Here is a 12,245-nt window from a genome sequence, read left to right as displayed (position 1 = left end):
TTTGTGACATCTAAGTTTCTGCTCTAAGTGGGATGCCCCTCTTATATTCAAGTGGCACAGCTTGGCCAACCTTGTCCCTAGTGAAGTCTTTCCAAGCTTCCACTCACACGATGAGGAATCACAAAGATTATACCTGAGTAATGTACCAGGCACCAGGGTGGAAAAAATACCTAATTCCCCACTGGGCCGTAGCCCTGTCTCTGGGAACCACCCTGAAACATAAGTGTGGGCTCCTAAAGGCCCTATCAATGGCATGTGACCCTGCTTTCCCGGCCACTGCGGATCTGGCCAAAAGATTCTTCTGGATTTTTCAAATTGGAAACAAGGATACAGAGGCAGTTCCTCTGTATCCTTGCTATAACTTTATAGCAATGAAGTTATAAAATGTGCAAAGTAGGAGCTGCTGGCAGCTGTTTCCTACTTTGTAGAAGAAGCAGAATTGAGGGAATGATGCTGACACAAACAGCTTACCTTGAACTTCCCCAAGTTACATGGGATAACCTGACGTTCTGCCAATAAATTTTCCATTTCAACAATCTCTTTGAAATCTCAGGTACTTTCAACCAAAAGAGGACTACTTCCAGACAAAGAAGGGCTTCTCAGATGAGTTAACTTTTAAATTGTGCCTTGGAGAATAATTAGAAATCACTGACCAAACAGATGATATATGTGAGAATCTTCCTTCTCTGTGAGGCTGAAGGAAGTTTGTGGGATCACAGCCCCATTTGTTTCCCTGCAGTAGGACTGATTATGTACCAGGAAAGCAAGCAAAGGAGAAGAGATGTTCTCTCCCTGTTCACAGGCAGGCGTACTCTGTGGATGGGCAGGTCTGCGTGTATGGGCCGTGTACACAGGCCCCAGTCACCACCCTGCACATCTGTTGCATAGCCCACACCTTATGACCTCTTTTTCAACCCTTAAATAAGACGATGGCTATTGATGCTATAAATCCTAATGCTGACAGAGCTTCAGTGGCCAAGTGGATTTTCACTATTGATGTGTGTATTCAATGTTCATTCATTCTCCAAAAATTTATTGAGCATCTACTATAAACCAGACAATGTGCTTCAAAAAGATGCTATTAACAAAACAAAGTAGCTCCTTAATCCAAGGAATTTACATACAGTCCAGTGTTAAAGGCAAATATTAAATAAAATAATCCCATAAATAAATCATCACAGACTATAATACATGCTGTGAAAGAAAAGTTATGGCAAGCTGTGAGAGGGGACTTGATATGTTCTCAGACAGTAGGTAAGGTTTCTCCATGGAAGAGATGTTTAAGTTCTGAATGATGAGCAGGAGTTACCTAGGAAAGGGGTGGGAATAGAAGAAGGGTAGTGAGGAACTGTCCAAGAAGACCAGAGTGTGTAAAGACCCCAGGATAAGAGAGGGTGGAGAGCATCTGAGGACCTGAATGAAGACCAGAGCAGCTGACCACAAACAGCAAACAGAAGTGTGGCCTGACATGAGCTAAAAGAGGGTGTAGGGTAAGGATTTTGGCCTTTATCCTAAGAGAAATTGGAAGCTACTGGAGATTTTTAAGCAGGGGAGTGACATAAGATTTGTACTTAATAATCACTCAAGATGCTCTGTGGAGAATGAGCTGGAGAGGACCAGAGAGGAAGTGGAGAGGCCAGTATGGGAGACAGGAGGAGAGGAAGAGAGAAAATGAGAACACACAACCATGTCGGTTGGGAGGCAGGACTGTAGAGATTAAGAGCATGGGCTCTGGATCAAACTGCCCAGACTGGTGTCCTGGCTTTGCTACTTACTCTACGACCTTGAGCAAATTAACTAAGCTCTCTCAGTTTCCTCATCTCTAAAATGGGATAGTATCTGTCTACCTCCTAGGTTGTATGAGAATTAAACAACTAATACATCTAAACTACTTAAAACGGTTACCTGGCACACAGTGACTTTTCATTAAATGCTGTGTCCCAAGGCCAAACAGCTACCACATAAACACAGATAACTACCGAACTGCTCTAATTATAGTAGGGGGTAGGACCGGCTGGGCCCTGAGCCTCATGCACTTCTCTATCCCTACCACAACCTTCTCCTAGGTCCCACCCATGCAGTCCTAAATTCCCGGGGCTTCAGTGATGCCCTCTCTGCCAAATCAGGTTGGCTTCAGAGTGGCCTGTCAGGAACCTGTATCCTGGGCACTGTGTGAAAAAAATAGGGTGACAGCAGCTGACCATTTAAAAAATTCTAGCACACTGGGCCACTCTCAATTTTATTAAAATTATGAATGACTAGAACCAGAGACTTTTGCTTCTCATACTTCAAAGAAAAGTTTAAATACTCTTCTGCTTGATTTGTATACAAACTGTTTTTTAAACAATGAGTGGGGAGGTGGGTGGGGGGGGGAATGAGGCCACAAGAGACAGAAACAGCCTTGAAGGAAATATAATCTCAGAAGGCTACTGCTAACAGAAATGCCTCTGAAGGAACTCTTGAGAAGTTTACGGTTGCCTGTCTTACTCTGGCTCCCCTCTCTTCCCTTCCTGAGCCATGGTTCTGACCTGGTTTCAAGCAGATTTTCAGTCAACACTGGGTTCCAACCTTCAACAGATTTGCTTAGGCACAAGAATGTCCATGCATTAGCCACAGGCCTCACCCCAGGAATAACCCCCCCCCCCCCGCTCCGAGATCTCCTGGCCTGTGGCTGGGCAGGGTCGTTGGGAGGTGAGGACAGGGTCTGTGAACCAACGACCCAGCCAGCTACTCCAGAATTAGGTCACAACGAGGGATACTTGGACTACCTTTGTGCCAAACACCTGTTTCGAGCCATTCCCAACACTCCTGACCAGATGCAACTTCCGGTGATTGTGGTTTACACCTATGGGGCTACAGGATCACAAGAGCACGAACACCTCAGGTATCTGAAGACCAGGGTGGCCTACATACCCGAACTACCTCAGGACGAATGAGAGCTCTCACCAATCTAAAGCACCCAAAATTCTAAAGAGCTGAGAAGACTTGGGCAGAGGAGGCCATTCCCAGACAAGGTGGGCTGCTGGATAGCACAGCTGCACAGAGACAGATGAGAAAACAGACAGGAGCTCTACTTAAGATTGTAAAGACAATACTTGTTCATTGAGAACAAGTGTTGGAGAAGGAAAACTAATAATTGGCCAATTGTCCCCAGCAGCTCTAGAGAAATCCGGTATCTTCTGTTCCAGAGAGGGCAGAGCAGGTGGTGCTGTTCGTCAGGGCAGTACAGCCTCTCTCTCTCCACATCACCTCATTCGGCCAGGGCCAAGTTTGTGGATTGCAGGCGCTCTGTCTCCTGGCAGATGTTCTGCTCCACTGTGTCGCACTCAGCTAGGAAAGCCTAAAGATAAATGTATGGTGAGGGCCCCTTCAGGGCTAGTCAACTCCTGCCCATGCAAGGCTCTGTGATCAGCCATTCAGGGGAACCCATGGGTGACTGACTAAGGCTGAAACAGGCTGTGCAGGGATGGCCTGGGCTCCAAAGTAAGGAAAGGGAGGTAGAGGAAAGCATAGGACCAGGATTTCTGACAATGCTCTAGGCCCACAACCCCCAGAAGGATGGTGAGGACAGGAAGCCTTGCCACTGCAATTCTACAATTTCAGTGCGGCACTGTACATATAAATGGTGCTTCCTGGAATTGTGACCTTCCAGAGGTCTTCCTTACCAATTAGTTTATATTCATATATATAATTATAGCAACATGAAAGAAATAATTCTCTTATGTTCTGGGTTCATGCTGAGTAACAACCAAAAAAAGTCACACACACTTCTACTATATCTTACTCTGAACAAATACACATACCAACACATTGTACTTTGTAACGCTCTATCACACAACTCACCTGAACCCTTTTCACCAAACCTTTCCTTTTCAATCTACTGTCTTTGAAATTTTCTGGCAGAATCTATGGAAGAATAAGTTGACACATAAATAATCTTCAGTGAAAATGGCTTAAGAACACATCAGAAATACCTACAGTACACAAAAGTCACAGGTCACCAATGTGAATGAGAGGTATATTTTTAGAAATCAATTCTCTGAGTCAGTATCCTCCATGGCCCTTCCATGGCTCTCACCACTATAAGAGCTCCCTTGTTCTCAATGTCTGGGCCATAGGAACTGATCTGTAACAGACTGTCCTTTCACTGTTTCCTATGTATGGATACTATATCCTAGAGAGACATGAGTTCACTATTGTAGAAAAAGCACCTTCTCCTGCTTCTTTACACTCCCCTCTCACCTACCACTGAATCCCAGAGTAATTCACCCTCAAGAATGAGGTATCATAAGACAACATGGCTGGACCTGGAGGGTATTATGCTAAGTGAAATAAGTCAGAAAGACAAATACCATATGATTTCACTTTTATGTGGAATCTAAAGAAAATAAACAAATAAAATAGAAATAGAGTCAGATATAGAGAACTGATGGTTGATTGCCAGATGGAAGGTGAGTTGGGAGGCTGGGTGAAAAAGGTGAAGAAATTAAATATAAAATATAAACTGGTAGCTACAAAATAGTCACGGGGATGTAAAGTACAGCAGAGGGAATATAGTCAATAATAGCGTAATAACTATGTATGAAGTCAGGCGGGTACTAGACCTAACAAGGTGATAACTTCATAAACTATATCAAATGTCTAACTACTATACACTTGAATGTCAACTATAATTAAAAAAAAAAAAAAAGAAGCTGGTCTAATTTGTCAAATGATTTAGGGGTGAAGACACTGATACAACCAACTGGATATAAATCGACTTTAGGTAATAAGTAGCTTTAGGTAATAAGACTTTAAAAAGACTTTAGGTGATAAGCAGAAAAAAAAAAAGGGAATATGGCATCAGTGATTCTCAACAGCTTCACAAGAGCTGGGTCTAACTGCATTCTGTATAGGAAATGAGCTTAGTGGAATATTAGTCACATGGGCATCAGGATAGTGAAGCCCTGTGTTTCTCTGACCATGAGACCATGGACCATTTGGATCTCAGCTTCATGACAATTAGATGCTACTAGCATACATAAATAAAAAAGATAAAAGCCCTATGTTGGTGGGATGTAAGTGCCTAGAAATCAAGAAATGTCTTCAGTACAGGTGATTTACTGAAAGCAAGAAACTGACAGAAATATAGTCAAAGGAAACTAGTTCTCAGCCGACTATTCACTTACTAGTGTGTCAATCTCCTCCAAGATCTTCATAAACTGCTCGATTGTGGCTTTTACTCTCTTATCAAGTTTGCAGAGAGCCTCAGCTTGCAAATCCTTGGCCAGAAAACCCTGTGAAGGAATAATGCAGTCTTGCAAGGTTTCCTTGAGGCTGATGGAAAACTCCAAGCCAAGCCAAGCCAAGCCACTGATGAAGCAACCACACTCTAAATTCACATTCTCCACAATAGGCCAGATATCAGACACACAATTTCATCTCTTGGGGGAAAAAAAAATCCAAAAAACAGAAAAGCTGGCTGGCCTTGGGTCACCCCAAGCACAGTAATAGGCCATTCTATCTCACATGGCCCTCCTGAGATCTGGCTCTGGAGAAGCCAGAAGCATATACCTACACACACAAGGCTGACGTTAATAGCACAGGATTTAGAGTTTGACAGGCCTGGGCTTAAATTCTGACTTCCATTTGCCGGCTTATGATCTTGAACAAATTATTTAATCTATCTGTGTCTCAGTGTCCTCATTTTGAAAATGGAGATTATGATACCTACACCCCATAGCATTACTATGAGGATAAAGGGGAATATATGTAGACCCTTAATATAATTTCTGACACAGACATGTGCTAACAAATAGCAGCACTTACATTATTTTCATCAAATTGTCTTGCTGTTTATTTGCATTGTTTGGCCAAATGACCAGTTAGCTGGTGACGAATGGGATCCCTGAGGATGTTTATCAAAACCAGAGTTACAGATGCATATTTGACAACATGTAGTAAACATTAGCCAGCAATTTCAACTCAAAGAATTTATTCTACCAAAAAAATTAGAAATAGTAAAAAAAAAAAAAAAAAGATTCATGTCCAAGGACATTCAAAGAAGCATTACACAAAATGGTAAAATAATGTTCAATAATGAACAATAGAGAATTGATTAGGTAATCCATGATACATTCATATATGATGAAATGTTATGCGAGTTTTGAAAAATATGATTTTTTATTATGGAACACTTCATGAATTTACGTATCACCCTTGCATAGGGGCCATGCTAACCTTCTCTGTATCGTTCCAATTTTAGTATGTATGCTGCCAAAGCAAGCACAAGTATGATCGTTTTTAATGACAGGAAACCATTCAGCTTTTTAAATACAATTAAAAAACAATCCACAAAGTGTACATAACATCGTACCAATTTTTTTTAGGATGGAAAAATAAATTTCAGTTTTTAGTAATGGTTATCTTTGAGTGGGGGCCTTATAGGTAATTTTTATTTTCCATACTAGTGTCTCTATGTTTTTGTAAAAGTTATATATAATCAGTATGTATTACTTTTATAATTAAAACACTAACATACATCCATTAATGTTATAAAATGATAAGGTCAAAAAAGAAATAAGTCATTTGGGGCTGTTTCTAATCCTTACTTGGTTTCAGTACCCCATCCAATATAAGGAGTTGAATTGGATAACCACCATGCTAAGATCATATTCAATTTGAACCTTCCAGGAATCAATAAAATGTTCTTTGCTTTGCTACACAAATTATAACAACTAGACTGAGATAAGTTACTTATTCTTTTTCAAACACAGGGCTCTCTCCTAGGAGGACAAATAGATGCTGGCTAGGGTTCGAATATAATAATGATTAACACTTACAAAGCACTTAGCATGTCTCAGGCTCAAACTACATTATTTGTCACAATCACTCTGGGAGGGAGGTACCGTTATTTTTCCTTTTTAATAGATGAGGAACTTAAGACAAAGGCAGACTTGCCCATAGTGATAGAAAGGATAGAGCCAGGACCTGAAGGGAGTCTGACTACAGAACCTACCCTCATAACCATACATTTGTATCTCTACAAAATTCTTAGAGAAAGTAAAAAGTCAAAGTTCACAGAGAGTTACCTGCTGGATTCCAGTAAGCTCTTTATTCAACTCTTCCAGTTGGTTAGCTATCTTCTCCACAGACTTCTCCAATTCTTTCAGCTTCTTTAGTTCAACCTCTTCCTCTGGACTATTCTAAAATGTTTAAGAATAAAATGAAGCTAATAATCATCAAAACAATATCCTGTTCAGGAAAAAAATCTGACCACAATCAGGCTAAACTACTCACCTAGAAAAAAGTCTTAACTCTGCTGCTTCTTGGAAAGCAAGCCAGAGGGTTAATATTAAGGTTTTCTATCTACAGAGACTCTAAAGAGAAGGTATTAGGTAAACATTCTTGTAAAAGCCCTGACAGCGTAGGATTCACGGAATGGAGCCAGATTCAACTTCAGCCTGGAGCTGATCATTGATGACCAGATTAAAGCCTGAAGAATGAATAAGTTACAGTGTACATCTGTGAGATGTCCAGAATGGCGGGACAGGTGGAATTCTACTATCTCTTTAAAAAGAATTCCAAAATGTCACCCACCAAATGAGCTTTCCCATTTAATGCGATGATGTTGATAATGAGAAATACTTTTATTGAGCATTCCCTCTATGCCAGGACTATCCTAACCACTTTACCTGTATTATTATTTTAAGCCTTACCACAACCAAATGAGGTAGGTACTATTTTAGATGATGAAATTGAGGTTATTATAAAGTAACCCAAGATTACATAGCCTGAAAGAGGTGGAATTGAGACTTGAATCAGATTTGGCTCCACATAACCCAGAACAGCTCCAGTCAGGGTTCCCACAGCTTCTTAAACCCCAACCTTTGGGTTCTACCCATTGCCTATCACCATTCTCCCTGACCCTCGAGCAAGAAATCCAGAATATTTCCCATTCTCTAACCTAAATAATTGGTAGGCACAGCCAGCAGCTACCTACTTTTATACTATTCCGAATTGTTCATATTCTCCTTTGTGGCCAAATTCTAAGTGCCAGTCCCCTGGTAGTTCCAAGACTGGACTAGATTTTCTTTGCCTCCACTTCGCTAATCTCTGCCCTCTCTCCACTCTGAGCCACCTCACTCCAAGTTAAGGGAACTTCATATGACCAACAATTCAATTCCACTGTGTCACAATGCAGGGCTGGCTCATAGCCTTAATAACCCCAGAGGCTACTATCCTCACCTGTCAACAACTGGCTCTTTTTCTCCCTAGGTTCTTTAGTCTGAACCTTTCTTTCTGGCCAGAGTGTTTTTCTCTTGTAAGGAATTTTAGTGGGGAAAAAAAAAAGTGGTTAAAGGGAGAGAGGCTCCTAATACTTGCACAGAGCACTTATTTTTTAAATCTACCAGTTTCTTTTAACAAAATGTTTTCTTGCAAATTCCCTCCAAATGAGTAAGGCCTGTCGCAGGGACTTTTTAACCAGACTGAGATTCCGCCACCAAAATAAAAGCTGTTATTGAAGCAACACAACTACTTTTAATTCCCAGAGAGAAAGCCTTGACCAACAGGAGCCAGAGGGCATAAGAACAAAACTGGTCATCCCATCAAACAAATGGAGACTACATCTGTTTAAAAAGAGCTATTTCACTAATGTAGAATGTGGGTCCCCATTTACCTTCTAAACAGAAATGCACCTAAAAGACCTTACTCATTTGATTTAGGGGTATTCTGGGGGAAAAATCAATTTACCTTTTTCCCAATTAACATGACCCGGCAACCATTTTGTATTCCAAGTGCAGACAATGGCTTCTCCAGTTCTTTCAGAGATTTTCCTGAAGGGAAGAAAGTTATGCCAAGTTGTAACAACTGCACAACACTGAAAATAGATTTCAGCAAGAGTACAGGAGATAAACAAGTGCGTTCACTAATGAGAAGAGAATAAATTGGTGTAACCTTTTTAGAAGTGTCTTGACCAGTAATTTCACTTCAGATACTTATCCTAAATAAATAATTGGACATGTGCCCACACAATAACTGTTATTCAAGAATTTTCAGTGCAACCTTATTCATAATAGTGAGAAACTGGAAAGAGCCAAAAATTCAGGAATAGGTGACTGATTAACTATATATCAGTACAATAGAAGACTTTGTAGGCATTAAAGCATTTATTCAGCAAACTCCAGTGCCACAACAAATGGTGATGACCTGGTGTTATAAGAAAAACATTAAAACTGTATAATAAATATGATCCTAGTTTTGTCAACCAAAAAGAAACGAAACACAAATCTGCACTTCAAGATGCCAGGACAAATGAACAAAAAAAGCCTGGACAGAAATATGCTGAAATGTTATGAGGGGTTTTAACCAGAACATTTTCTTCTTTGTGCTTTCTCTATTTTAAAACTTGGATTTCTATTACCTTTATAATTTTTTAAATGAAATCTTTTTAAAAAGACAAGGAGTTACACTACAAAGCATAAATAAAAATGCTTCCCATCACTAAATTCTTTATGACTGGCACCATACAGGATAAATTTGGCCCCATAAGATACCAAAATAATGGGTTACCATGGTAATGGGAAGACAGAGGATGGCATTGGGGAAGGGGTGGGTCCTGGAAGAAATCAGCTTCATTCACTGGAACTGCCACAGCCAGGCCCTTGGTAAGTTTGCATTAGACACATAGCAGTATTTCTGCCTTCACATAGTTTGTTCTAATAGAAAAATCAGATGTTCAGCAACTATGAAAACAATTACTTAATAGTAATTTCAACACAAGTTATGCCAAAGTGGAATGTGATATGACCATACAATGGGAAGAGGATCTAACTTGGCCAGGGAAGACTGCTCATGTGCTTCACCAAAAATGGTAAGATTTCTGCCATCCTCATATGACTTCAATTCTAATAACTGTCCAAATGTTAGCAAGTATCCAGTACACAGTAGGTCTTCAATAAATATTTGCTGAAGGAATAAATGAATAAACAGCAAATAAGAACTGTCCTAGTTTGAAAATTGGGCATTACCGTTGGGTAAGGTAAAGCAGTTTTAAATAGGCCTTTTAGCCATAAGGGCTCAAAAGTTGGAAGAGAGATGCCTACCCTTAAATATGAGTTTCTGAAAAGGTAGCGGGACCCCTGTGGCCTCTTCAACAACTTGGGCCAGGTCTTGGACAGTTGGTTCACTAGAGCCTTGTTGTGGAGTAACATGAAGATTGTGCTTTTCATTGCCTGAGAAGAGAGAAAAGCATTCGATAAAGAAAACTTTTTCATATAATCCAATATAGGCTGATACTTTATTATTCTTATTTACCCTGCCTTTAAGGCCCAGTTCATATGCCATTTACTCCAAATAGCCTGTCCCCTCATCCGCCCAGCCTTTCTCTGGTGACTTGCTCAAAGATTTTTGTTTCCTCTATCATGCTAACAGTATTAGTGATATCAGCTAACATTTTAAGCACTTAACATGTACAAGGGGCGATTAGGCTCATTTCATGCATTACCTTATTTAATCTTAGAACCCTTTTTACTCATTTCACAGATAAGCAAACTGTGAGTTCCCTTCAGTTAAGACCCAACTGTGGAGTCAAAACTTAACCTGAGATCTGATTCCCAAGTCCATGCTTTTCATCACAAGCCATCTGCCTCCCATGGCCTGACTGCCTTGTACTTTGTACTGTACTGGGCTTTGATTGCACTGCTACAATAGGCAAGGGGCTGTTTTTTCTCCAAGTCTTCCCACTGGGCACACCTGGGCACATGGTTGGTGTTCAGTAAATAGGCAAATTAGTAAATAAACTCAAACAGCAAAAAATTTCTGTGCCAATTCTTTTCTAGGTATGTGGCCAGTAAGGAGGTAGCCTGTGTCCGTCCAGTGCATTAGGCCAAGCCTTGAGCCCACTCAACAAGCATGAAGTCAGCAGAACAGGTGTTACCAACTCTACTTCACAGAGAAGAAACCAGATGCCTAGAAAGGACACATCCCAAAGTCACTCAAAATTGGGGGATCTAGAATCCTGGTTTCCAGTTTCTGAGATCCTGAGGAAACCTCACCAACTCAGCTCTTCGCTGAATTGACTGTTTAGTTCTGTGTCAACTCCATTAGTAAGCAGACCCAAAGGGTGCCAGAGTGTATGCTTGCTTGGACCCAGGGCCCACTCGAACAGCGGACATGAGTTCAGACTCCACACACATAGGTGTCCAGATATACATTAGTCATACACATGGCCAAACACAAGCCTAATGAAAGGACCCACAATAACTGAGCAAGCACACGCTAACACATACAACCAGGACCACGACGTAAGCATGGACATCGAAGATGAAACAAACGGCCTGAGACAAAATACAGCAGCCACATAGAAAAGCTGACCCAAGACCTGCACAAAAACCGGCCCCACGAATACAAACAAGCACCTACACTTCCGGACGCCGGGACAAACACAGAACACGCGTTTCCGGAAGACACGTGGCCAAACCCACAGACTCCGCCGGACTTTCGTAGCCCGGCACAGAGCCCACCCGGCCCCCCGTGCTCACTGTGGGTGACGGTCACGATGAGCCCGGCTGCCGCCATTTCCTCACTCTGGGCCACCTCTTCGCTTAGGGCTACCTCTTCGCTTAGAGTCACCTCTTCGCTCTCAGTCACCTCTTCGCTCCCGGTCACCTCTTCGCTCCCAGCCACTTCTTCGCTCCGGGCTGAGCGAGGCCGCACTTTCTTCTTCACCCGCGGCCTGCGACCGCCGGCGGCGGCGCCCCTGGTGGATCCCACATGCCCTCTGGCCACACTCTGGACAGATGATCTCTGAGAAAGAGGCCGACCGCGCTCGGCTGGGGGCACCGACTGGCGCGACTCCCGGCCCGGCCGAGGGGCGCGCCGCCGGGGACCCAGCCGCTGCCGGTCGCCTCGCTGTCTCTGTGCGCCACTGCGCTCCGCCAGACCCGCGCTTGTTGCCGGCCCAGCGGTGGATGCTGAGCACGGTGCCTTGCAACCTCGCCGGGCTACTTCCCCGGTCCGCCCCGCCCGGGCGTACGGGCGCCGCCTCTCGGAGCAGGCCCCGCTTCTGCCTCGCCCTATACCAGCAAAGCCACCCTCTCGGCCCCACCCACCCAGCCGAGGCCCCACCTTGCTCATCTGAAGCCACGCCCCACGCCCTTCGGCGAGACCACGCCCCCTGCTGACTCTCTATCCGCCCCCTATCTCCAACCTCCCGGAGCTCTCCTTCTCCGGAAGTCTGAGCTGAAAACCCGGAGGAAGGATCC

General features: G+C 42.7%; 1 protein-coding gene and 1 non-coding gene across 2 annotated transcripts; both read right to left on the bottom strand.

Moving 5' to 3' along the window:
- Positions 1-1,012: 1,012 nt before the first annotated feature.
- BAG1 (BAG cochaperone 1) lies at positions 1,013-12,117 on the bottom strand. Its single transcript, XM_016130193.2, has 7 exons — positions 11,523-12,117; positions 10,086-10,214; positions 8,734-8,816; positions 7,071-7,184; positions 5,169-5,276; positions 3,844-3,906; positions 1,013-3,340 (listed from the first exon to the last, which is right to left on the bottom strand). The coding sequence occupies exons 1-7, from the start codon at positions 12,115-12,117 to the stop codon at positions 3,251-3,253; spliced, it is 1,182 nt and encodes a 393-aa protein (XP_015985679.2). The 3' UTR covers positions 1,013-3,250.
- LOC118601060 lies at positions 6,162-6,268 on the bottom strand. Its single transcript, XR_004950163.1, has one exon. It is a non-coding gene; the product is annotated as a U6 spliceosomal RNA (small nuclear RNA).
- Positions 12,118-12,245: the final 128 nt, after the last annotated feature.

Source organism: Rousettus aegyptiacus, unplaced genomic scaffold, assembly GCF_014176215.1.
Source record: "Rousettus aegyptiacus isolate mRouAeg1 unplaced genomic scaffold, mRouAeg1.p scaffold_m13_p_3, whole genome shotgun sequence".
Lineage (NCBI taxonomy): Eukaryota > Metazoa > Chordata > Mammalia > Chiroptera > Pteropodidae > Rousettus > Rousettus aegyptiacus.
Note: the sequence above shows the minus strand (reverse complement) of the source record. Positions and strands in the feature narration are given on the sequence as shown.